The sequence below is a fragment of the Eschrichtius robustus genome, chromosome 7 (genome assembly GCF_028021215.1).
Source record: "Eschrichtius robustus isolate mEscRob2 chromosome 7, mEscRob2.pri, whole genome shotgun sequence".
Taxonomy (NCBI): Eukaryota; Metazoa; Chordata; class Mammalia; order Artiodactyla; family Eschrichtiidae; genus Eschrichtius; species Eschrichtius robustus.
Window position 1 is genome coordinate 125246895 of NC_090830.1, and position 27883 is coordinate 125274777.

The 27883-nt window shown below is 38.4% G+C and overlaps 1 protein-coding gene across 1 annotated transcript; it reads left to right on the forward strand.

Annotated features, from left to right (window-relative positions):
* The first annotated feature begins 947 nt into the window (after window positions 1-947).
* PNLIPRP3 (pancreatic lipase related protein 3) lies at window positions 948-26703 on the forward strand. Its single transcript, XM_068547918.1, is given in 14 exon segments — window positions 948-1035; window positions 1674-1922; window positions 6112-6266; window positions 10983-11076; window positions 11079-11101; window positions 11730-11861; window positions 14320-14428; window positions 16649-16768; window positions 16852-16978; window positions 20104-20224; window positions 23011-23143; window positions 24969-25080; window positions 26188-26355; window positions 26640-26703. Coding segments are annotated over 14 exon segments (1695 nt in total).
* Window positions 26704-27883: the final 1180 nt, after the last annotated feature.

The following is a 27883-nucleotide window of genomic DNA, read 5'->3' on the forward strand; positions in this document are numbered from 1 at the left end:
ATAATTTGGTGAGGACTTTTGTGACTTTTTTAAATTATAAAGGTAATTTGTATTCATTATTGAAAATTTGAGACCATAGGTAAATAATATAACGAAGAAAACAAAAATCACACTAACACCATTGTTAATATTTTGGTGCACTTATTTTGAATTTTTTTTTCCTCATACATTTTAAATGAAACCATATCTACATAGTTCTGTCATCTGTCTTTTCCCACCAACACAATATCATTCTCACTTTCATTAAGAGTTTCATTACAAATTCTCTGTAAACATTTAAATGGCTACATAATATCTTTAATTCTATGATTTTTAGAACTATACCCTTTGTTATATGGGCCATTTAAATTACTGACCCAACTTCAACTTATTAATTTTATACCAAATGTTATGTTTAGAGAACTATTAATCCTTCTATTTTTTCCTAAGAGATTTTAATAGCTTATGATGTTGATCAGTCTTTCCTTAATCACATCTAATTTCTTCTAACTTTATGTCCTTTCTATTGCCTTATGGAAAAAGGGCATGATGATCAATACCCCTGGTAAATTACAAACATAGAAAACATGGAATATTTATAATAATCTTCACTTCTAAATCCAAACTCTCTTCCCTAGACTGAATAATGTAGTTGAGAATTTAGGGTTGAGGGGGGACCAAGGAATGCAAAAAATTAAGGCAGCTGGACATTCTAGGAAAAGTAAGACAGTTGTATTAGAAAGCCATGATCCAATATGAAATCATTGGTTCAAATTAGAACTGGATGTATGTGTGCTTCAAGAGGAAAAACAGAATGGTTTCCAGGCAGGAGAAATATTGATTGAGAAGCCACACTGTACTAGGGATATATTGAAGAAGACACATGTTTACACTTCCAACAAGAGGAAACAAAGTCAACCAGAGAATCCAGGAAAACAAAAATGACACACAAAAGGCATGATCTGAATATGGAGCCAGCTAAAATGATGCTGATCTGGAGCAATTCAGGTATAAGAAAAGAGAGTTGGTTTGAAGATTCTCCTTTGAAGGCAATGGGTATGTGAACATTGGAAGTGCAGAGAAGGAAATGTAATTATAGCATGTTAGCTGGCTCTGAAAGGAAAAAATATTTATCTAGTCATAATAATGTAAATTCTGTTTACTGATTTTCAATATTTTGGAGTCAGTGTACAGACAGAACATGGAAGACTTAATTATGATTATAGAACAAGGTCTGAATGTTATCCATCTTGACAGTATGAAAGTAAAAGTGCAGCTGACAGACCTTGGAAGATGGAAGGGAGGAAGAGAGGGAGAGGCAGTATCTCTTCAAACTTGGTCTTGCAAAGGTATGGAGTCAAGTTATAAGGAATATGAGGTATGGATCAAGACCTAGAAGATGACTATTTAGGCTTACAGTGGAAGTCAATAAATGAGCTGGAAACAGTGTTATTGACTGTATTGGAGGAGGAGTTGAGACAAAGTGGAGAGCAGGACAGGCTGGCTATTGAGCTGTTGTCCCTCAGCTTCATGCCACCCTTGCTTTGCCAGCGCTGAGAAATGGCAAACATGGTCCACCACTTCAGTCATTCCTGGAGAGGCACTGTCAGTAGGGACACAAGAGGGACACTGAGGCTCCAGGAGAAGGGAGGTGCTCCTTCCTGTTTGCTCCTGGTTCCTGTCTGTTTTCCCAGCATTGGCTTTTCAGTCCAGCACAAACAACCATCCAGAAGCAGCAGCTGGTTTCAGTTTCCTAATACTCCCAGAACCAAAAGCATGGTGCCCACTCAAAAAGCCCAGCCCTAGCCGTCTAGCAACCCCTCCTCAGGGACCTGAATACCAGCTCTGGAGTACAGTCCGCGCACCCCCAACACCACTGGGGTCTAGCAAGTTTCCACATTTGTATAACTCCACCTCTTCTGTTTCTTCCACCAGCCCTTCTGGTAGCTTCTCCCTGCAGGTTACTCCTTTTGTCTTCAGTTCTTCAATACCTGATTAATAACAATGTATCATATTAAACTCTCACAGTTAAAATAACTAGTGTGGTTTCTGTTTCTTGCCCTGAATAATTCAGGAAATAGGTGGATTAAATCCTCATATATTATTGCAGCAAGTTAATAAATCATGTGTGATTGGTGTTGATAAATCAAAACTTGGTAGTGTAAGCACATTATATAGAGGTAACCACAGGAGGTAACCACAGGAACTGCAGGCGTGTTTAAGTTGTTGCCTCTGGGGAGAGGGTTGGGTTTGTGGGTGGGCAGGTGCTATTGCTCATCTGCATATTCTTTTAACGTACAAACGTTTCTTTGATTAAAAATATTTTTAATTTCCTATCCTCTCTCTGTACTTAATGTGGAATCTCATTCTTAGGGAATGGAGAAAAGCAAACTTTCCTAAAACTGTGAAGTTAACATCTAGTGGACTTGAGAATCAAGATTCATTTAATATTTTTTGGTAAGTGAGGAAAGAGAATCCTCAAATTCAAGTCTTCAAATAGCTCTAACCTATACTAATAAATAATCATAAATTGAATGTATAATCATCAATTTAATAATAACAGTAAGTTGAATAATAATAAATTGAATAAATAATAATTATAAATTATAACCGTAATTGATTGAACTATAGATTAGATTATACCTCTGAAAAACAGCATGAAATAAAGTCTTTTAAAAATTTATTTAAACAAAACAAAAAACCCCACAAAAATAGTTTCTCCCTCCCCCACAGCTCCCAGCCTCTGGCAGTCACCAATCTGTTCTCTGATCTATGAGCTTGATATATCGTCTTTATCTGATTTATTTCATTTAGCATAATACCCTCGAGGCCCATCCATGTTGCTGCAAATTGGAAGATTTCATTTTTTATGGATGAATAATATTCCATTGTATAAACATATATACCACAATTTCTATTCATCAGTTTTGCTATTGTAAATAATACTCTAATGAACATGGGGGTGCATGCGTCTTCTCAAGTTAGTGTTCTTATTTTCTTCAGATGTATACCCAGAAGTGGACTTGCTGGATCATATGGCAGTTCTATATTTTATTTTTTGAGGAACCTCCATACTGTTTTCCACAGTGGCTGTACCCATTTACATTCCCACCAACAGCGCATGAGGGTTCCCTTTTCTCCACATCCTTGCCAACCCTTGTTATTTCTTGTCTTTTTGATAATAGCCATTCTAACAGGTGTGAGGTGGTATCTCATTGAGGTCTTGATTTGTATTTCCCTGATGATTAATGATGTATAGCATCTTTTCATGTACCTGTTGGCCATCTGTATGCCTTTTTTTAAAAAAAAAGTCTATTCAGACCTTCTGCCTATTTTTATTCAGATTTTTCTTTTGCTATTGAGTTGTATGAGTTTTTTAATGTATTTTGGATATTAGTCCCTTAGCAAATATATGATTTGCAAATATTTTCTCCATTCAGTATGTTGCCTTTTCATTTTGTTGATGGTTTCCTTTGCTGTGCAGAAGCTTTTTAGTTTGATGTAGTCCTACTTGTTTATTTTTGTTTTTGTTGTATATGCTTTTGATGTCAGATTCAAAGAATCATCACCAAGACCTGTGTCAAGGAGCTTACCGCCGATGTTTTCTTCAAGGAGTTTTATGGTTTCAGGTCTTACGTTCAAGTATTTAATCCATTTTGAGTTAATTTTTGTGTCTTATGTAAGATAGTGGTCCACTTTCATTCTTTTGCATGTGCTGTCCAGTTTTCCCAACATCATTTATTAAAGAGACTGTCCTTTTTCCATTGTATATTCTTTGCTTGCTTGTCATAAATTAATTGACCATATATGCCTCATTTATTTCTGGGCTCTCTATTCTGTTCCACTGATCTCTGTGTTTGTTTTTATGTCAATATCATACTGTTTTAATTACTGTAGCTTTGTAATATAATTTGAAATTAGATAGTGTGACTGCCTCCAGCTTTGTTCTTCTTTCTCAAGATTGCTTTGGCTATTTGGGATCTTTTGTGGTTTCATACAAATTTTTGGATTGTTTGTTCTAGTTCTGTGAAAAATTCCATTGTAATTTTGATAGGGATTGCATTGAATCTGTAGATTGCTTTGGGTAGCATGACAATTTTAACAATATTAATTCTTCCAATCCATGAATGTGGAATATCTTTTCATTTACCATGTCTTCTTCGGTTTCTTTCCTCAGTTTCTTAGAGTTTTCAGTGTACAGGTCTTTCACCATTTTGGTTAAATTTATTCCTACAAACTTTATTCTCTTTGATGCAATTGTAAGTGGTATTGTTTTCTTAATTTTTCTTTCTGATTAGTGTATATAATCAACTGATTTTTGCATATTAATTTTGTATCCTGCAACTCTACTAAATTTGTTGATTCATTCTAACAGTTTTTTGATGGATTCTTTAGGGTTTTTTGTATATACTATCATGTCATCTGCAAATAGTGACAGTTTTACTCCTTCCCTATACTTCCAATTTGGATACTTTTTATTTATTTTTCTTGCCTAATTGCCCTGGCTAGGACTTCCAATACTATGTTGAATAAAAGTGGTGAGAGTGGGCATAATTGTCTTGTTCCTGATCTAAGAGGAAAAACATTAAGCTTTTCGCTGTTGAGTATGATGTTAGCTGTGGACTTGTCATATATGGCCTTTATTATGTTGAGGTATGTTCCCTCTATACCCATTTTGTTGGGAGTTTTTAATCATAAATGGATGTTGAATTTTGACAAATGATTTTTCTGCACCTATTGAGATGATTGTATGATTTTTAGTCTTTATTTTGTTAATGTAGTGTATCACACTGACTGATTTGCAGATGTGGAACCACCTTTTCATCCCTGGAATAAATCCCACTTGATCATGTGTATGATCCTTTTAATGTATTTTTGAATTCTGTTTTGTTGAGGATTTTTTCATCTATGTTAATCAGGGATATTAGCTTGTAAGTTTCTTTTCTTGTGGGCATCCTTGTCTGGTTTTGGTATCAGGGTAATGCTGGCCTTGTAAAATGAGTTTGAAAGAGTTCCCTCCTCTGCTATTTTTTGGAAGAGTTTGAGAAGGATTGGTATTAATTCTTCTTTGAATGTTTGGTAGAATTCACCAGTGAAGTCATCTGGTCCTTTGTTTATTGGGAGCTTTTTGATTACAGATTCAGTCTCCTTAGTAATTGGTCTGTTCAGATTTTCTGTTTCATCATGATTCAGTCTTCATAGGTTGTGTGTTCCTAGGAATTTATCCATTTCTTCTAGGTTGTCCAATTTGCTAGCATATAATTGTTCATAGTAGTTTCTTTTGATCCTTTGTATTTCTGCAGTATCAGTGATAGCTCCTCTTTCAGTTCTGATTTATTTGTTTGAGTCCTCTCTTTCTTTCTTGGTGAGTCTAGCTAAAGGTTTGTCCATTTTGTTTATCTTTTGAAAGAACCAGCTTTTAGTTTTTGTGTTCAGCTATTAAATGAAAATAAAAATGTAAGGTCATAGTGAAAGAATAAATTAGAGCCAGTGAATGAAAGAAATGATTAAGACCTAGTTTTCCCCAAACCTCTCATTTTAGAGATGAGTAAAGTGAGCTCCAGAAGGAAGAAATGGTTAAAACTAAATGAAACTTTGCTCTCACTTGTACTCTCTGAAACGTTTATTGCACTCCTGCTATGTGCTGGGCATGGTGCTAGGCTCTGGTGACACAAATATCCCTTTCATGAAAGGCTTAAGTCTAATAAGAAAAGGCAGAAGCTCAGGGAAGACATAGTACCCCATCTTATGTCTCAGGCCAGTTAACAAGAGCTGTCCTGTGTAATAGTTCATTTAGTCTTCATAACCAGGCTGTAAGGTAAGTGGTATTATCTCCATTTTACAGAGGAGGAAACTGAGACTCAAAAAAGGTAAAATAATTAAACAAAGTCAGGAATGTATCATTCTAAAGCCCATACACTCTCATCTGCAGAATTGCCATCTACACGGTCATGGCCATAATATGGAGAAGGGGTGGGAAGGGAAGGGTAGAGGAGAGCATTTTTTGAAAAGAATCTCCCTGAGTCAGACTTGTTTAAAGTAAAGACTAATTTCAGTTAACCCTCTTAGTGGGAAACATAGCCTTTCTCTGGGCCTGGTTCCTATAATACTAACACTATCTTTTTGCTGCAGGAGAAGAAGTTAACTATGAAAGGGTGGGGTGCTTTAAAGATGGTATACCATGGACTGGGACTTTGTCAAGAAAGATGGCAGGTTAACCCTGATCTCCAGAGAAGATAAACACTCGCTTTCTGCTTTACACTAGACATAATCCCGAAGTCCATCAGGTAAACTAACTTGCTGCCTTCACACATAGATTGTTCTAAAATATAAGATGCAGCTGCCGATATAGAAGACATAGATACATTAACCTATTCTGGCATAAACTGTTGAGTTAAAGGAAAATATTTCTTTTTAGTATTGTGAGCCAGATGTTTTTCTCATATTTGTCCTAGTATTTAAATATAAAGATTGCTCTGAGTATGTGTTTCATATGAGGTAAATTTGCTGTTTCATTCAGTTAATATATTAATTGGGAACCTTCCACATGTAAGACTGAACAAACAACAGTACCTATTATGTACTAAATTGAATAAACAAGACAGTGTCTTAAATTTATTATATTGAGGAAATGAGGTATGTAAACAAATACCTTTATTGCAACACAAATTTTGATCTGTGATGTAAGATACAAATAAAAGACTCTGGGAACAGAGTGCGGAAGGGCTTACCTTCCCCTTGGTGGTGGGGATGGGAATGAAAGGCTTTGGGGAGGATCTGAGGTGTGTCCTGAAGGATGGGCAGGGTTTTCAAAAGCAGAGGCAGGGGAATGGTATGAACAAACATACAAAAGAGAGAGACAACAGAGCATGTTTGATAAATGACAACGTGTTGGGTTAGACTGGAGGCAGAGAGGAAGTCCTTAAATGTAGAGTTAGTTAGAAAACTAGTTTAGAGACAATTTGTGTAACTCCTTCCTGGGGAGTTTGGACATTACCCAGGGAGCCATGAGGACCCATTGTGAGTTTTTAAGAGGCTTTAGGACATTTACTCTGGCTGCAGTGTACTTTCTTGCCTGGAGCTGAAAGAGCCTGGAGGGGACTGCCAGACCGTTTAGTACTGTGCAGTACTGTGTAGTCACTAGCTACATGTGGCTCTTGAAATAAAATTAAAAATTCAGTTCTTCAGCTGCACCAACCACATTTCAAGTGCTCAATAGCCACACGTGGCTAGTGGCTACTGTACTGGACAGTGCAAATATAGGATATTTCCATCATCACAGAAAGTTCTATTTGACAGCACTGAATAGAAAGCAATAGTGCAGTTTGGATCAGACACGGGAAGTAGCCTGAACCAGATAATGAGAGTGAGTATGATAATAGAAAATTGACATGCTAAACATCATCAACTGTCCTGAGATTTCATGTATGCATGATAGGATGAAAAAGGACCCTCTTGTCTGAAAAATTTAGGGCAAAAGAAAAAGTTAAATTTTTGACAAGTGAGGCTTGTTCAGACTATTGAAGATTTTAGTCTTACAGCTTAGCAGGCAGTCCAGAGCTGGAGAAATACATACAAAACTCTTTTACCCAGAGGTGATAGTTGAAACTCAGAGTGCATGAGGTCTCAGGGGAGAGAATAAAGCATGATACTAGACCCAGGTGGAGCATCTGTATTTAGGGAGCAGGTGGGAAAGGGGGCCAGGGAAGGAGCAGTCCCCGGTGCAAGAATCTCCAATCTTTACCTGCATCTATAACCTTGAGGCTCGCTTTCCATCAGACCCATCACATGCAGGGCAAGTCTCACCAGCCAAGACAGCCTTCCTCTATGCCTTCACACCCTACAGACATAGCTATCTACTTATCAGACTCACACATACATATGTACACATAGCTCTTTACTGAAATATGCCGTCTGCTCTATAGATGATGGATGTAGCTAGAACAAAGAAGAAAAGACAAGACCTTATCTTGGGTATAGAGAAACTTATAAGGAAAGTGTCATCAAAAGTTTGATTTTTATAACTATCAAAAAGCAAAGAGAAGAATATTACTCAGCTCTAAAGAGGAAATGAAATTCTTATAGATGCTGCAACGTGGATGAACCTTGCAACCGTTTTGCTAAATTGAATAAGCCAAACACAAAAGGACAAATATATGATTCCAGTTATATAACATACCAAAAATAGTCAAATCCATAGAGACAGAAAGTAGAATAATAATTACTAGGGGCTGTGGGAGGGGGTGATGGGGGTTATGTTTTAATGGGTACAGAGTTTCAGTCTGAGATGATGAAAAAGTTCTGGAGAGGGATACACAGCAATGTGTTGCACAACAATGTGAATGACTTGATGCAAGTGAATTTCACCCTTAAAAATGGTTAAAATGGTCATTTTTATGTGTATTTTACCACAATTTTAAAAAATGTAACACAAATATTTGGGGGCACCTCTGTCCATTTAGGACTTTCAGGGTATATTTTTCTGTTCAGGAGTAACTGTATCCTCTGGTCTTGACCCTCAGTCCTCATAAGACTCGTTGATCCTTTATCCTTCTGGACAGAGACATGCACTCGAACTTTGTAGAGCACAGGCACTAAAACAGAAGGTGATGAAGACCAGTCTTTAAGCAAGGCTGAGCCCTAAGTGCAATGAAGAGAACATCAGAAACCAAATACTTTCCTAGTAAAGGGGCCATAACAACAATGTTTTCTACATCTTCCCCACTCCCTTCCATTTGGAAAGAATCATGTGTGACAAACCAGATCTGTACCTGAATTTTGCAATAGACACCTGAGGGTTTGCTGTTAAAGTGGTTTTTAATAACAGCTAGGTGGTAGGATGAGTCAAGGTGTGATACTAAAAGCAAGGATTGTCCCAGGCTCGACCCATATGCTGTACTGTATAAATTTGATTACCTTTGTTTATGAGAAAAACAATTAAGGAATTGTCAAGGATAAACATGTTGCAATAAACTTGGTCTTCTGAGTCATAAGTCTTCTCAGTTTCCTTCCGGGAAGAAGAAAACCAACTTCTCCTCCCATGAATCCATGACTGCTTAACCTGGAGTGACTCATTGCAGTTGCTAGTTGTGATGCATAGCTTGCATAATTACAGTGGTTTCTGTGCCTGCAATTTTTGTCAAGGCTAGAACATGCCTAACTGGTGACTATTTTTGACTCGCTGGAAATGAGATCACATGGAAAGTAGTCAGCACTTGTAGAATGGGTTGATCTCATGCCAGTTAGGTTCCATGATCCCTCAAAGATAAGAATGTTAAGAGAAAATGCCGCAGCACCCAGCTAAACGTCAATACTTCAGCCTTATCTCTGGATAACATGTTCTTTTATGACACCCTTTTTAGTTTACATCCTTGTGGCAGCAGAATCCAAGTTGGCTTCTTTGGATTCCATGATGTTGTTTGGAGTTTCCCACTTTCTAGGTTAGTGTGTCATTTTAGAGGGGTGTGTTAGATTGAATGTAGAGTGAACAAAAATGTTTTTTCTCCCTTTTCTACTTTACTAAATCCTTAATGACTTTTGTGACAACAGAGGATGCTTGGATCCAATAATACTTGTCAGATTTCCATTTTGAGGCTTCGTGCTCAAGGTCCCACTTCTTCAAACTATTCTTGTGACAGGGGAAGACTAGACAAACTTTTTCTACTAAATTGCCTCTCCAAAATTGGTTTTTCTGGTGTAGAAGCAGGAATATAGTAGGTGTTTAAAGGGCTCCAGCTGGAGTTGAAATAAGCATCGTGTTCTTTTAGCTACACAGATGGACAAATGTCTTTGTACTTGGATTTGATTATTTAGCAGAGAAGTGATTCCTAAAAAGCCCTAATACAATTAATTTTATTACCTGCCCCACAAATTCCACATCTGATCTGCATCCTGTCAGTATGATCAGAACACTATGATCAGACCACAACTTGAAAGCCCAGTGGTTAAGTGCATGACTTCAGAGAAAGGCCACGTGGGTTTGAATCCTTCTCCAGGACTCATTAGCTGCAGTACTATTGGACAAGTGACTTGATTGCTCATTACGCCCCTTCCTAATCTGTAAAGTTAGTACCTACCTCACAGTGTTGAGAGGGTTAAATGTGCTACTCTATAGAGTACCTGCAACATAGGTAGACATGAGTTTTATCTGTATTATAATTATTACCATGTAAACCAACTTAGGATTCTCATAATCATTTGCTTACAGTCTTGGAGAAACTTTAGTCAGTAAGTTGTATGATTAAGTGCATATATTGTTAAACACAGGTAGCTAGTAATAGGCTCTTCGTTTCCGTTTCATAAGTATCTAAATGTGTTGCTTTTCAGTTTAGGAGTACCATTGGCAAAGTTGCTGTTTGCTGATTAGAGCTTTTATTTTTTCTCAAGAGAATTGCTTATACTTGTGACTTTTAATTTTTCTTTTAATAACAAAATCACTTAAATTCATAGCATTCTATAAGTCTTTGAGAGTTTGGTTATAAAACCATCCAACAAAGTACAAGAAATACAAAACAATATTTAACATAATCCCATAAAATTATCTTTAATAGGCTGTTGTATTTCATGTGGTGAAAGTCTAACCTCTATTCCTCATTCATAAAGTGTGGTGGACAATCTATTTTGCCACCTTTGGAGCATGCTTCTAAGTCTCCAATAAGGTAATTCTCATGAATTATATTGACAACTGAAAAATACTATACAAAAGTAAGGCTTACTGAAATTCTGATTGAAACTGACCCAACATTGTCTTATAAACATTGCCTCAAAACCAAACATGTTTATTTCCTTTATGATTAAATTTGTATATTGCACTTTGTAATGCATTAATAATCTCTTGGTACTTTTGCAATATGTAGCAGTAACTATTTCTTTGATAAAAAGGTATTAAAGAAGGCTGTTAAAATCAAATTTAGAGGAAGACTTTTGAGCAAATTTAGAATAATTTTACTAAATAGTAAATAATTTTCAATTATTTTACCTTAATTTCTTTTCACCTGAAACAGGAAATCAGTGCAGCTAATTATTTAACTATCCAAGCCTCACACTTCGGAACAGACAAGATCACCCATATCAACATACCTGGATGGAAAGCAGATGGCAATGGCAGCAAGACATGTGCAATGTATGATGTGAATAAACGCTTCTTTACACTAGTATGAAAGCTTTATGTTTAATGTGAATGTACTTTGCAAGGTACTAATGTATTCATGGAAATTCTCCATTCAGTTATTCACATTGTCCATGTCCCAAGGCCTCAAATGAATTACCCATTTCCCATTTATTTTCACTTATTATGAATCACACAGATTATGATGGAAGATTTTTATAATTATTCTTTGGTAAATTCTCATCTTTGACAAAAGATTGAGTGGTATGATAAATTTCTCATTTAATTTAAGGAAAACATTTCCAAGTTCACTCCACGAAATTAATTTTCCTCTCTTATACCAAGGTTAATAGACTGCTAACGTAGTAAGTGTGTATAGTGTGGTAAGGTCGGGCTGTCTGAAATCATATCATGGTTCTATTTACTAGCTCTGTGGTCATGGGCAACTTAATTAACCTATCTGTGCCTAGGTTTCCTTCTCTTTAAATGAGTATTAAGTTGATATATGTAAAAGGGTTAGGACAGGGCCTAGCATGTAGTAGGTTCTCAATACCTGCAAATGTTATTTCTTATTGTGAAATCAGTTGTTCAGGCACCTTGGTTTTCTTTCTTACTTTTTAATACTTACAATAAATCTTTTTAGGTGTTCCTAAAAGTAGAAGATGTGAACTTCATTAATTTAGACTGGATTAATGGTTTGCTGCAATATATCCACGCTGTAAACAATCTCCGCATTGTTGGTGCTGAGGTGGCTTATGTTATTGATGTCCTTGTGGTAAGAACTGTTGATTTTTTAAAATTATATTTAACTGACTTTGTATCATAACACCAAGAATTTGGGGGTAATTCTATGTTCTTTTTTATTAGTTTACACATATACTGAACATGTCAAATAATAAGCATTGGTGTATGATAGCCAAAGAGGGAAGTTACTTCTTGTGAAAGAAGTGCCTGTAGTTCTACAAAGTGCCAGTTGGTGGCAGTGTCCCTTCACAGGCGCCTCACCAAATCCTTCCCCACCCCCCAAGCTTACTGCCATAGTCAGCGGGTAGGACCACCTCTGTTCATTTTCATCACACTGTAAACCTATCCTTAATGATAGAGAAGAAACTGTTTCTGCCTTATGGATGCTATCTGTGTAGAATGTGAAGTGCATTTTCCAACAGAAACTGGGTTCTATGGCAGTGAATTAGGTCCATGGGCCAGTCCAGGCATGACCCTTTAACCTACACGTTTTCTAAAAGAATAAAATAGACTTTGCTATTTATGAGGGATATACTTTGAGACGTTTATAAATCTCCAAATGCTCTACCATAATAGAAAGTAATTTCACACCGTGAAATGCAGTGAAGTAAAATCTAAAGATTTATGACGCTTTCAGATTCTTAAGGAGAGTTCACTCCTTCCATCCAACAACTATTTCACTCTGCACTTGCTGTGGTCCCGGCTCTGTTCCAGGCACTGAAGGCACATGGTGAGTGAGACAGAGTTTCTGCTCTGGCCACGTGTGGAAACAGTGCTGTGGAGAATTCCAAGGCAACGGGATGGGGAGTAACAGGGGCAGCAGCTCACTTAGATGGTGGGTCAGGGAAGGTGGTGTAGAACACTGAGCCCAGTTAGGAAACAGCCTGGAGAAGGGTCGGGGAGCCAGATACTCACCTTCCTCTGCCCCCACTTCTCTATCTGCACTCCAATTTATCTGCCCCCCACTTCTCTATCTGCACCCACTTCTCTATCTGCACCCACTTCTCTATCTGCACCCCACTTTATCTGCCCCCCACTTCTCTATCTGCACCCACTTCTCCATCTGCACCCCACTTCTCTGTCTGCACCCCACTTCTCTGTCTGCACCCCACTTCTCTGTCTACTCTTCCCACTCTGTCAGGGGAGACTAGAGTACAAGGAGGAACTTAGAGTGAGTCTTTGTCCACAAAGGATAAAATCAGATTCATCGCCTCTTCAGAGAAAAACCAGTCCTAAGCTTTTGTGAATTTCTTCCTTGATCTTGGGGCCTGAACTGCAGGCTCTTAAGGGTCCAGGAAATAAATAGGAGTGGCTTGTAGGAAGCTGGGAGGAGATTTTGCTGAACTGAAGAGGAAAGTGTTGGCTGACTTTAATGTTCAGTGAATTGTTCACCCCCTTGGAAGCCCAAGGTGAAGAGCAGGAGAAGGTCTAGGCTGAGGGAGCCTGGAGCCCCCGAGAGTAACTCAGGAGCCAGACCTGCAGAAGGAGCAGCTAAGGAACAGGTAGGAGTCTCTTCCCTGCCCCCTTTTCTGTCATTTTATCACAAGACACTAGGATTGGCCCTGCAGCAAGCAGGTGCCTGGAATAGGGTCGCAGGTAGATGGGGAAGGAGGAGGAGAAAGCTGAAGGGGAGGAGGGTGAGAACCAATATCAGACACAGTCTGTAGGGAAAGATAAGAAAGCAAGCAGAGATTTTAAATGGTGGCAGCAGTGGAGGACAGGGCCCCCTAACGACAGGAGCCATTGGGGCAGCCATTCACATGTAAAAGTACTCTTCATAATGCAGCACATAATACTGTCATTACTGGTGAAAAAATAAATAGAAGATTTGATCAAATGACAGATTTATCCAAGTGAAGGCAACTGCATGATTTTCACTATTATGAAGAGAGCCTGAAACTGCTGACACTAAAAATGTTTGCTCCTTTGTTCCCCATTAAGTTGATTGTGCGTGTGTGTGTGTGTGTGTGTGTGTGTGTGTGTAAACTCTCAGGCCACATAGTCTCATTGTGAATAGTCTTAAAAATTTTTTCTGAAGGCCAAAGTCATCCCAGACATTTGCTAGAGTTGCCTTAAAGTGGAGAAGACAGACACAGGCAAGGTGGATAATAACATGGGCGTGAGCTGCCTTTGACCTGTGTTGGGGGCGTGCTGGATGGGTTGGGTCTCAGGAGGGATGGGCACGGGCTGGAAGCCACAGACATGGTCACTGGGCTGTTCTCCTTCCTGTTCCCGGGGACTGTGAGGCCCCTCAGCACAGGGAGAAGAACTCTGACAGAAGGCATTCCTCCAGCCCGCCTGATGCTCTCTGCTTCAGCTAGATAAGGATGGAGGTGAACATGGGGTCGCTTTGTCACTTTACCAGTCCCCATCCGGGGTGTGAGAGGGAGAAACATGTCAGCTCCTTTTTCATTTTAAGCCTATTTCAACCATTCTACCTGCTCTTTTAAAAATAGTTGTTCTGTTTTCCTTTGAAAAAATCCTATCAGAAAATACTTGGATATTCCCCTTCTAAAGTGCATTTGATTGGCTACAGCTTGGGAGCTCATCTGGCTGGGGAAGCTGGGTCAAGGACACCAGGCCTTGGAAGGATAACTGGTAAGTCAGCCCTGCAGATGGGCCTTGGGTTTGTTTACATATTTGTTTATGCACAAAATGTCAAGTATTTGAATGCCAAAGGAAGTCACAGAAGCAAATGTAAGACAGGAGAAAATGTAACTCCCCCAAACCAAAACCTGACATGCTTCCAAAGTGTGAGTGTGTAAATCCACGTTCAAGGGTGTTCACCGCGGCGTTATCTGTGGTGGCAAAGGAATGGAAGCTGTGATCGTCCACCTGTCGGGGATGGTTGACTGAATTATGACGCATTCCATGCTTTGCAGTTCCATACCAACTAATACACAGAATGAGATAGAGCCCTGATGCTGGTCCTGCTCACCCAGCGTAGCTGGCAATGCTGAACTGGTTTGTTTAAGGCCCATGCCATTGCAGTTGTGAAAATTTTGAATATTGCCCCTGGATACACTGTTAAGTCTAAAAACAAGTTGCAGAGTGGACCCTATGAATTAGGGTTTTGAGGATGATACTTAATTGTATCCCTTCCCTGCACTCTGACTTTTTAGTGGGACTCTCCCAGACCTTCCCCATCTTTATCTTCCTTGGCGCCTCTGCAGAATTTGACCCGCTGGCCCCTCTGTGCTGTTGGAACACCCTCTCCTCTTGGCTCCTGTGGTTCCCCATCTTCTTGGTTGTCTTTGTTCTTGTCTGACAACTTCTTTCCAGGCTCCCTTGCAGGTGCCTTTTCTTTCGCCTTCCCTTACTCGTTGGTATTCTTCAAGGTTCTATCCTAGGCCCCCTCTTCTCTCCTCTCCTCTTCTCATTCTGTCATTTCTCTCTCCATGCTTATATTAACCAGAAAAATAGAAACAAAACCTGAATCGTATGACAGGCTGTTGTGCTGAGGTAATACACACCCCACAACTGTGGCACTTTCATTTCTCACTCATGCAGCATTTTCCCAAGGGTCAGCTGCAGCTCAGCTCTGAGTCCTCTCCACTCTGGGACCCAGTCTCCAAAGAGACTTTGCTAAAATACAAATCTGACCGGAAATCTTCCCTTCTGCAAACTTGTAAGAGCTGCCCATCGACAACCAGGTCATGTCCAAACTCATTGTGGCTCAGGTTACATCTGGCTCCTGCTTAAAATGCTATCTTCATCTTTCACCAAATTCTAAAACTCTACGCACCAGCCCTTGAAAGCTAGTTACAGTTTCCCAAATGTGGTTAACCCTCTCGCCTGTTGGTCACGTATATTCTCTATCCTCTTCCCAGGATGCTGCTGACCCCATCTTCACCCTGGCTGGCCTTCTATTCCCTCACATCTCTGCTTGTATTTCTCATCTCCAGCAGACGCAAGTCCTAGTTTCCCAAAATTGGGTTACATGTTGCTTCTCTGTACTTGCATAACACCTGTGCTCACCTGTCTCAGCATTGAGCACACTGCATTGTAGTGCCTTCCCCACCAAACAGAAAGCTCCTGGAGGACAAGGCTAGACCTTACTCCTTGTACCCAGGTGCTGAACCCTGTTCCTGGCACATAGTAAGTGCTTGATAAATAATTGTCAAATGTGTAAATGAGGAGTTATGTGAATGATCATAACATTTTAAAGACCCTAGATATCTTACCTTTGTTTTAGTAGACATTTGAACAGCAGACAATGGGTTGAGAGTCTGGCCACCAGGCTCCTGGTCCATTTTGCACCTAACATATGCTGACCTTGTCAAGTCCCTTCACTTCCCTGGGCTTCAGGGTTTTGTTTGTCATATAATGAATGGAACTAAGTGAGCCTTAGTTGAGGACTATGATTCTATTACTTTAACTGTGTTGCTTTGAGATCCATCTTTACATTTTGAAGAGCTCTCATCTTTTATTTTTATATTTTTACATATAAATGTTGCTTTTAAGATGGTCTACAATCCATAACCTTAGTTATATGTATGGTATTCCATGTACAGATCCTAGAATAGCCACCTTGACTTGTCTGACTTCGTTAGCTATTTTGGCATTGTCTAGACACAGCCTCACTTGTGTGTAGGAATCTGACGTTGCAGTATATACAGACCCTGCATTTATAAATGTAAACAGACCGTACAGTTTATGTATCTGTCCCTCATGCTGAGTGGTGTTTGACCTACATAAATCATATAAGGAAGAATACCTTGCATTCACCATCTATCCTTCCAAAATAACAACACTATCCATGTACTATCAATGTACTTTTGTATGTCTTAGTTTAATACACATTATGCTTTTTCCTAGGGTTGGACCCAACTGGGCCGGGTTTCCACAACACTCCAAATGAAGTCAGGCTGGACCTCTCAGATGCCAACTCTGTTGATGTTATTCATACAAATGAAGTTCGCTTCCTCTTCGAGCTTGGTAAGTTTTTAACACAAACTGAAACTACACTGAAGCATGGAGGAGAATTTTAGAAGCGTTTATCCTGCTTTTTTAAATTTCAGGTTTTGGAACTATTAATGCTTGTGGTCACCTTGACTTTTACCCAAATGGAGGGAAGCACATGCCAGGATGTGAAGATTTAATTACACCTTTATTTAAATTTGATCTCAATATTTACAAGGACGCTAAATACTTTCTAAAATATGAGGACTGCTGTTATAAATTCAGTGAGCTCCCTGCTTGGATAGAATCCATATCCTTTTGTATATAATATAATATAAAAATATATTTTAGCCCAAAATACAGTTGCATGTATGAAGTTCCCAGCAGTTGTGAGATCTGCAAGGTCAGGGTCCACGTCTTAGTTACCTTTGCAACCCCAGCGTCTAACAGAATGTCTAGCATGTTGTGCTCACTCAATAGGAACAAGGAGGATGTGTTCATCCAACAAATATGTATTGAGTGCTTACTATGTGCCAAACATTATTCTAGGAATAGCAGATGTAGGAATGCATACAAAAGACAGAAGTCCCTCCCTGATGGAGCTAATATTCTAATTTGCTAGAAAAACAAGAATAGAATAAGTGCTAAGAGACAAAACAAAGCATGTAATAGGAATATGATGCGTTGGTGACAGTGGGGGTGACGTAGGGGAAGGAGATTTTTGTTAGGGTGGCCAGGAAGTCCTTACTGAAAAGATGACCTGAAGGAGTTAGCCAGTTAGGCATTCCAGGGTGAGGGGTGGGAATAGCAAATGCAAAGGGCCTGGGGCAGGAGCCTGTGAAGTTCATGGCAGTGAGGAGCCTATTGTGGCTGAAATGAAGTGAAAGACAGGAGAGTAGTAGGACATTAAGTTAGAGAAGGAACAGGGCAGAGGGAGATAATACATAACCTTATGGACTGTAGTAAAGACTTCAGCTTTTACTCAAGTGAGAGGGGAGCCATGGGAGGATTTTGAGCAGAGAGGGACATGGTTTGACTTGCCTTTTAACAGAATCACTCTGAGTCACAAATTAAATTAATCACAAATTAAACAAATAATATTTAACCTTTTAAAGTGGTTTCCAATAATAATAATAATAATATCTATAAGGCACTTAATTAAAAGACACCAAAAAGTTATTATTTGGGAGTTCCGTTTCTCCCTATCTCTACACATCGTCATCATGTAAATAATGAAATATACATAATATATAATAATGCACAGTAATATAATGTATGATGACATAATAAATATCTGGATGATTCTAAATATCCCATCACCTGATCCCATGTGGTCAGAGTAGCTAGATGATGTAATTATTTTATCTTCCATTTGGCTGTTGTAGAGGAAAGATACACAGATCGTGACATTGAGAGTAACTCGAATTTCCTCTTCACTAGAGATAAGTTATGAAGTTTTAATAGCTGTTCTGAAAGAGTAAATGTAATTAGAAATATCTGTTTGCAATGACTACTTAAAAAAAAAACTGGTGAAACTACAGATACTCAAAATGAGAATTAAAAGCCAATTCTACCTAGTGCAGGTAAGCGAAATTCATTCAAAAAAGGCCTATTATAAAACTTATCTCTCTCACTATTTGCCATATTATGATTTAAAATTAGTTCTATTAGGATAAAATATAGGTCATAAGACTCCTTTACATAACTATATTAAGTGTTATATACTGAGCACTTGAAATTCTATAAAAGAATGAATTCAAATAAAACATACATTTATCATAAGCTATCATTTTGAGATATAATTCCTACAACTTTATTGGATTAAAAGCACATTTATCATTCATGTTAAGTCTTTAGATGACTTTTAAGCTTCAAGATATTCTATGTTACATTATATTTATTACTAAGAAACCATTTACTTTTAAAATTCATAGCTCCCAATATTCTAATGAACCATCTTGTCTAAATCACAATTAGTTATGAATATAAATCTGTATGTAAAGGAACCTGATGTAAGAGAAGTCCTCCTTTTTAAAAATGATGCCAATTCTTTATCTCTGCTATGTTGCATTTCTGAAATTATGATGTCTCAGTTATCTATTGCATAATGAACCATAGTGGCTTAAGAGAATAATGGTTTTATTGCCCATGATTCTAAGCCTCAAGATGCAGGCAGAGTTCTGCCGAGATTGTGCTTTGTGATGTGTCCATTGGGCGAATGCATGTGATTGCATCCAGCTGGAAGCTGGGCTGGGCTAAGCTGAGTGGGAAGGTCCAAGATGGCCTTCCATGTCTGGGGTCTTGGCACTAGCTCTCCTCTCTAAGTGGTCTGTTATCCTTCAGAGCTTCTCTCCCCAGCCAGTTAACTTGAATTTCTTAACATGGAGGCTGGGTTCCAAGAGAGTAAGAGTAGATGCTGGAAGGTCTCTGAAGACCAAGGCCCTGGAACTTGCACAGTGTCAGTTCCTACTGGTCAAAGAAGTCACAAGACTAGCCTGTAACCCCAACCCAGAAGGGAAAAAACAAAAACAAAAACAACTCCATCTCCTGAAGGGAAGAATAGTAACATGATATTGCAAAGGGGTGAGGACCTAGGAAGGAGTGATTCTTTGGAGGCCACAATTATAGATAAGTGATTTACCACATACACTAAAACCAAAATCTGGTTTCTCAAAAGTCAGCCAAGCTGGGTAGGTCATTGGAAGAACAGTCCATGTCAAAGAGTAAAAATGTTTTTATGTAAGGAAAAGAGAGTATAAATGCCTGGAATTCTATGATAACTTGAGAATGCACAAATGTACTTAGAACCTTTATGTATTATTGCAATAATCCTATTAGTGGCAGTAATGTTCTGCCTGACAATGGCAAAACTAATTTGTCTGTAGCATTCTTTACAATACCTCCCACCTGTCTCACCTGGAAGCTCAGCTGAAGGTGTGCACTGCTTAACCTTGCTGGCTGTTCTGTGACTGAATAGGAGGGAGTTCAGTCATTCCTGCAGAAACAGGGAGACAGAGAATTAACTGGTCTAAGGCGGAGATGCTATGTGCACAATGGTACTCAAAGCTCTAAGTGCTTGCATCCGAGGTCTGGGAAGTGTTGGGGATATTAGTGTCAGAGCACAGTCACCTACATTTGCATTTGTTTACTTATCCTGCTTGAATGTCCCTTTAGAGTCACACGAAGAATTCTTATGTGCAAGAAAATGATATGTAATATTGATAAATGTGGAATATCCAAGCTTACACACAAGGTCTGGTGACCTAGACCCAAGCCAAAAAACTATCATTTAAAATTACTTTTTCTAAGAAATGGTTCATACTATCAGTTAATCAGTTCATTGCTACCAGTTAATTGGAAATTGTTTTCACAGAAGTGCTTTCCTTCTTTGATTGCAACCATGCCCGAAGTCATTGCTTTTATGCTGAAAGCATTCTCAATCCCGATGCATTTATTGCTTATCCTTATAGGTCCTACAAATCTTTCAAAGCAGTAAGTAAAACGTTTTGCAGTGTAATTTAATTAGCAAGTCATTTTTTGAAGCATGATCAGCCAACTAAAAATTAGAGCATTGAGTATGTAGCAAAAAAATGCATCTGCCATTTTGGGAACTAATAGATTCTTTCTGTGCTGAGTGCTGAACAGTAACTGGGGTTGCTGGAGGGCTTAAATAACTAAACCAACTATTTGTATTCTGGTTGTTTTGGCTCTTTTGAATTATATCCAATTTTGCTTTTTTGGCCATTTGTTATGCCATAATTAGATGCTGCTATCTAAAAGGGCAAAAATTTTTGTGTGTATATATTTTAAATGTCATCCTCAAAGATACCCCGAGAAGCCTGAACCAATCAATAGCTACAGTGAAACATATTACCATTTACTTGGAACATGAAAATTATTTTTATTAAAATTTAATTATTTATACAGGGCAGAACTGAGGCGTAGATAGCTCACAGGAGCTCCATGCAGATCAATACATTACAAAATACCAAATCTGATTTTGCTCGAGTCATAAAGCACGTGGTACCAGATCTGAGCTGAACATATTTTTCATTTGGTTATCATTATGAAAAGGAGAAAGAAAATCTATTTTGTAGTGGGAGGTGGAAAGATTTTCCTGCTTGTGCTTTAGAGACCTACCCCCTGTTTTATCAGGGAAGAAAAATGTGGGGTTTCCAGCCGAAGTGTGTTGTAAGTAATAGCATTGTGTGAATAAGTACAGTGTTGGGACAGGACTAAGCATTTCCCTCCTTTTACAGGGCAAGGTGAGTGAGCCCTCAGGCTGTCTTCTCAGTTTCCTGAGCAAGTTGTCCTTACTCATATCGTGGCTGGTGAACTGCTGTTCTTGGAAAGCTTGCCGTCCAAACATTGGCACTTCCTCAAAACCTTCTCCAAGCTCCAGATGCTGCTCTGAATGGCTAAATGGATCCTGACATTTACTACACCAAAGGCAGGTGGAAGGAAGCAGGTTCTCAGAGTCACAGTGGATTCAGAGTTAGTGGGGTTCAATCTGCTAAACTGGAGAACCATAGGCTCCTGTGCCACATGGATGCTAATTATGGCAACAAACTAGAGAACATCAAGTCAATTTCCTTGACATGTTTTATTGTACTTTTACCCAACAGTCATAAAAAATGAGATGAAATTTTAAAAAAATAAATAAAATAAAATAAGGAGGGGTTTTAGTGCCAGACTGTCTGATTCACATTCTTGCTCCATCACTTGATAGACATGCAACATTGGACAAATTGTTTACTTCTCTGGGCTTTAGTTTTCTGATCTGCTAAATAAGGAAACTAAAAGCATTATAATAATAAGGGAATTTGTAACGATTAATTGACCTAAATGCATATAAAGTGCTTCAAACAGTGCCTTGCACATGGTAAGCACTCAATAAATATGAGCCCTTGTTATGTTGTTAGTATTTTTATTCATTAAAAATGGAGCTTTAGGGCTTCCCTGGTGGCGCAGTGGTTGAGAATCTGCCTGCTAATGCAGGGGACACGGGTTCGATCCCTGATCTGGGAAGATCCCGCATGCCGCGGAGCAACTAGGCCCGTGAGCCACAACAGCTGAGCCTGCGCGTCTGGAGCCTGTGCTCCGCAACAGGAGAGGCCGCAATAGTGAGAGGCCCGCGCACCGCGATGAAGAGTGGCCCCCGCTCGCCGCAACTGGAGGAAGCCCTCGCACAGAAACGAAGACCCAACACAGCCAAAAATAAATAAATAAATAAATAATTATTTAAAAAAAAAAAAAAAAAAAAAAAATGGAGCTTTAAATGGGGTGCTTTACTATAGTCCTAGCCTAAGTGTCCATAGTTTAAAAATCTAAAAGTTCAAAACCTAAAATAGAAAATACTCCAACACTGCTACCCAGATTTTTTTAAGTTAATGTTTTGTTAGTTTTGCTTTAGATTTTAAAACATACAGATAAAATTGAAGTACCTTACATTTCCTTAATGCCCTTCCCTAAGGCAGACTTTGAAGCAAATCAATATACATATATCATATAAATAGTATCATACTGTTAAGTATCTTTCTGAATTTGTTTTTAAATTAAATTTTATAAATTTAAGATCTACATTGATGTTTATAGACCTGTTGTATTTATTTTGTAGGAATCGGCCACAATTTATTTATTCATTCCCCTACTAATGTGCATTTTGGTTGTTTGCAATTTTTGTTATTAAAAGCAATTTTGCAATGAACCCCTTTGCATATTGCCTTATGTGCTTGTGTAGAAGTTTCTTTATGACATATAATAGAAGTGAAATTGTCAAAGCATTATGTGCATTTCCATCTTTATTGGACATTACCAAATGTCTGTCTGCAATGTCTGTTAATTTATATTCCCATAAGAAGCAAATGAGAATTTCCCACTCCATGTCTTACCCATGCTTGGTATTGCCGATTGTCTTAATTTTTGTGAATCTGCTGAGTACGAAATTGTATGTTGCTTTAATTAGCACGTTCCTGACAACTAGTATGATTGAGTATCTTTTTACATAGTTATTGACTATTTGAGTTTCGTCTTCTGTGGATTGTTTATTCATATCATTTACTAATTTTTCTAACAGGCCCTTTTTCTTTTCCCTCAATTGTTTTTGTTTTATTAAGTTTTGTTTTTGCAAACAGGCAGGGTGGTCTGTTAGGCAACTTAGTCATTTTTAAATGCATATATAGTTTATTTAGATTCCAAACATTTCTGATAGTTTAATAATACATCCTGAGTTTATTGAAGGTGAACATTTCTGATTACCTCTTATTTTCTGTCACCAGGGAAATTGCTTCCATTGTCGCAAGGAAGGTTGCCCAACGATGGGTCATTTTGCTGATAGATTTCACCTCAAAAAAATGAAGCCTAATAGATCGTATTATTTTTTAAACACAGGGACTCTTTCCCCATTTGCCCGTAAGTATTGTAGCTGAATTTTATTGTAATGCTTTAAGGCACTTATCTTTAAAAATTCAACAGTTTTTACTGAGTGTCTACTAAATAAGTGGGCATTGGGCCAGACTCCGAGGATGCAGTAAAGAACAATACAGTGAGCTTAGGACAGGGTGAAAGCAAAAAAAAAAAAAAAAAAAAAAAATCAGTTTAAATCCTGAGTAATAAACTTTCTTTTGGGAGATGTTCAAAGGAGGAACTTCTGCAACCAGATCAGGGGAGCCTTCTGAGGGGAGGTGATTTCCAAGCTGACTCCTGAAAAGTGAGTAAGAGGGAGAAGGAAATGGAGTATTCCAGGTAGAAGGAACTGCATATGAAAATGCCTGGAGGTAAGAGAGAGCTGGAACTGAAAGAAGATCCCCCTGCTTGGATTGTAGAGGCCAGGAGGAAGGTAACACGAGACAAGGTGGGAGAGGTAAATTGGATCAAATAATGAAATTGTGCTCCATGTGGGAGGTTTGGGCTTTATCTCTGGGCAGGTAGAAGCAAAAAGGAACTGGGTGAATGGATTTGAGGGATGCAGAAAATGGAGAAGTCAAGGATGATTCTAGCTGGGTGGATGGTGTGCCGTTTGCTGAACTTGGTAACACAGGCAGAGAGGCTGGTTTGGAGTAAGTTGATGGCTCAGTTTCTAACATGTTAGGTCTGAGATGCCCTTAGGACTTGGGCGTGTACAGTTAGATATGGGTCTCGGCCTCTGGAGATGTGGTCTACAGTTACAGATTTAAGCATTTAGACAGTAATCTAAGCTATGAAAGTGGACGATGTAATTACCCAAGAAGACTGTGTCAAATGAGAAGAAAGAGAGCAGAGAAAGAGGCCCCTGTGAAGGAGACTGAGGAATGAATAGAGAGAAAATATAAAGCTGTGTGGGAGCTAGGGCAAGAAAGATGATGAGGAAGGGAGGGATTCACTGCACCAAATATGCTGAAAGGTCAGATGAGACAGGGGCCCAAAGGGGCTCTAGGGGTGAGCCACCAATTCCGTCATTGCTGATTTTGGGATTTCAGTGGAGAGGTGACAGTGGGAGCCATACTGCAGTGGAGTGGGCTGGGGAGGGAAAGGGAGCTCTTTGGCAATGATTAACTCACAGTTTGAAAATTCTCTCTAGTAAAATTTTTCCCCTTTCAGAGGCTTTTCAGACAATTTTATGAAGAATTGCATTTTTTTCTGTGTTATTAAGCATACAACAATTTCAGAATTCAGAATAAATGATCTATTTAACTCTAGATGTTTTCAAGTTACACTTGACCATTTGCAAGGGATTTATCCTATTGAGAGGCTTTGTGCTGACCCAGACCTGTATTGGCTGGGCATTCCTAGTACATAGCCCTGCAGGAGAGGAAGGGACAGTTTACTTTGCCTCTAAGTCATTTTAAAAGCACAGACCTTATTGCTCAATAGGTTTTCTAGATTTTTTTCTGGATTAGTTGTCAAACTATGGCAAATTAAAACTTGGCTACAGAAAGCATACATGCCACAGAATACAAATTTAATGGATGAGAAAAGACACACATTTTCTTAAAGTTATAAAAATGTCTGGAAAATTAAAGAATTTTCTTTAAAAAATATTGTTAAGCTATTTACATTTACAAAATCAAAATGTGAATGTTTATGTTTTTTAAAATATAATTTCTCACCAAATTCACTCGAGCTATATAAAGTTGTATTTTTTCATGGACGTGAACAGCCCTGTTCCACTTTAACCTTGAAAGTTGTATTTACATTAAAGTAGCCAGGATGTCATGCTTTCCGTGTGTTTTTAACCCTTCTTTCTCTTTATTTCCAGGTTGGAGGCACAAATTGTCTGTCAAACTTGATGGAAACGATGTCACTCAAGGAAGCATATTTCTCCGTGTAGGTGGAACAACAGAGAAGACAGGGGAGTTTGGGGTTGTCAGGCAGGTAAGGACGAGGACCTGGCAGGTAACAGTGCTGCACTCAGTTCTCGTGTTCGTCTGGCTCAGTAAGGCTCAGTCTTTTCTTTTCCTACAATACCACCAGCTATCTTGTTATAGTTAACTTTTCTTTTTATTATATATTTTCCAAATATAAAATAGAAACCATAATATCTACAGTTCCAGCTACAAGCAGAAAACGTTAGGAAATGATAACATGAAAATACAGATCTAACTAATAAAGCAAGGGGGAAAAAATTGACAGGAAACAAAATATATTTTTAATCCAGTCCATTAATGTTATACAAATTTGGGTAGATCTCTTTTATTTTTATAGATTCCATGCAAATTAAGACATTTATGTAAATTGCCAAATTTCTAATAAGCTCTCCAAGTAGTACCCACAGATATATGATATATGCTGGGACAGTCAAAGGTAGGAGCCTTTGACTCCTCATGGAGCCTACCTTCCAGTTAGAGGAGACAGACAATACATTAACAAAGGAATAAGGAAATAGCAGCAATAAAGAAATCTCATCTGGTCTAATTTTGGCGTGCATAAAATATGCCTTATGTCTCAAGACAATCTACTTCTCTCTGCTCTATTTCCACACTCACCAAAATATCTTTTTTATCATTAGTTTGGTTACCCAATTCTTTCATACAGATGAAGAAGGTACCAGGGAAAGGGTAGGAGAACATTTTGGTTAATAAAAAGGAAGCATTTCACCATTGTGAGCTGATAAACAGGCTTCTAGTTCTTATATGAGTTTTGTGTGAATTTAGTCTATCATTGGTAGTTTGATCATTTCCTGGTGTCAATAAAATCTAGTTTCTGATGCCACAGAGCCAAGACCAGATCTTTTATTATGGAGTACTCATCCCCTAAAAATCACCTAGTCAAGCTTCCCATTTACCTCACCCTTTTTTCAAGCTTCAGAATCATGCTATTCTGAGAGGCTGACCAAAGTGAATGGAAAGAATAAACCTCCTATAAGCAAATGCCAGGAAATGAAACTTTCTCTTCCATGGTACACACAGATGTTGTCTTCAACTTCAGCATTGTGAATACCCTGTGCAAGCTTATGAGTTTTATTTTTCTCTTTACAGTGGAACACTGAAGCCAGGCATGACTCACACAAATTTAATTGATGCAGACATTAACATTGGAAACATTGCAAGTATTGAGTTCATTTGGAAGGAACTTTCATTTGAACATTCTCAGAATAAGCTGGGAGCAGAAATGGTGATAGATATATCTGGAAAATATGGATATGAGTAAGTCTTACTTTTTCCTCTGCACTTTCAAACATAGTTTAAACTTTACAAATGACATTTAAAACCCATATATAATTTGAAATTTGAAAATAGTATAAAAATTTGTGCCCTTGAAAGTTTGCAATTAAAGAAAATAAAAATTATTTAAGAAACCAATACTATATTTGTGGAAGTGTTTATAAAATAGTTACTACTCATTAAATTAGAAGACCTACCTATGTCTTCCACCCCACCTACCCTGGAATCATATTAATATCCTCTTTTTTCCCCTTTAAATTTTTCAGATCTGCCTTCTGTAGCTAGAACCTTGTAGGACCTAATATTGCCCAGATCCTGAAACCATGCTAATTCCAGATATAATCTCGATGGATTTATTTAATGGGAGCAATGGAAAAATTAAGCTGGTATCCAGACCAAACTTGGCCCTTGTAAATGAGATAGAAAGGTACAGTTGCCTTTTTTCTATATAGAATGTTTTTCTAATTGACAAGCTTTTATCTGTCCCTTAAAACCAGACTGAGCCCTGGGATTCTGGGTATCAGTGACAAAATAGAGCTGAGTTAGTATTTCCCTGAATAAGAGGAGGTGTTACAAGTAGGGTGATGTAAACTCATCAGAAAATGAGCCTCTGTCTGGTTGAGTGTTTGAAGTACATTTAGAGTATTTCCAGGTGGAATAATCATTGTTCTAAAATGATTTGAAGAATATTTACTATGTTGTTAAACCTCGCTAAGGCAAATTATGTCTATAGTTCATGATGTATAGTAGATGATAACCCTGTGGGTTGATACATCTATCGATTAATAATAAAAACTAATGAGAGCGCATTAGTATTTGCAAGGTGTTCCTTGGTCTTCAGGGAGTGTGTGAGGTAAGAGAGATTTTGGAGCTTATCTATGATGTATGTATCAGTTAGTAATGGGCCCTGAGGATCATCAGCCCCTTCTTCTAGAAACCCCCTACCACAGAATTACTCATCTCCCTGCACCTTGAAGGTCCCGTTGCAAATTTTTATTTAACCTAAAAGCAGCATTTCATTTCTAAAGCCCTTGACTAACCCTTTGTGTTTATAATAACAATATTGTAATATTTAAATGTGTCATTTGTGTTTTTTTTTAAATTTTGCTTCAATTTCGTCTAATTCAGTTGTCCTCATCCAGTGAAAATAAAAGATGAGTGTTTTTATTTGTTCTGTTCTCTATCACTGGGCTCAGTGTTTGGCCCATAGCACTGTGCTATGACTATTGTTGAAAAGAAATGATGACAGATACTCTGCAGAGGGTTTCTTGATTCTCCTTGTGCCTTGTTGCCAACTGAACCTTAAGAAGAGACCCATGGGTGTACATGAACTTGAGTTGTGGCAGAAAGCAGAGAACAAAGTGGGGTGACCCTCCCGCTGAGCAAGGAGGAGATAGAAGGTGGATTGGAGAGCAAGGCTTAGTGGAAGGAGGAGAGGAGATAAGGCTGTGTTTGGCATGATCCGGCTGAGCATCCTACCTCCCTGGTGCCATATCAGCCTGAGGCCCGC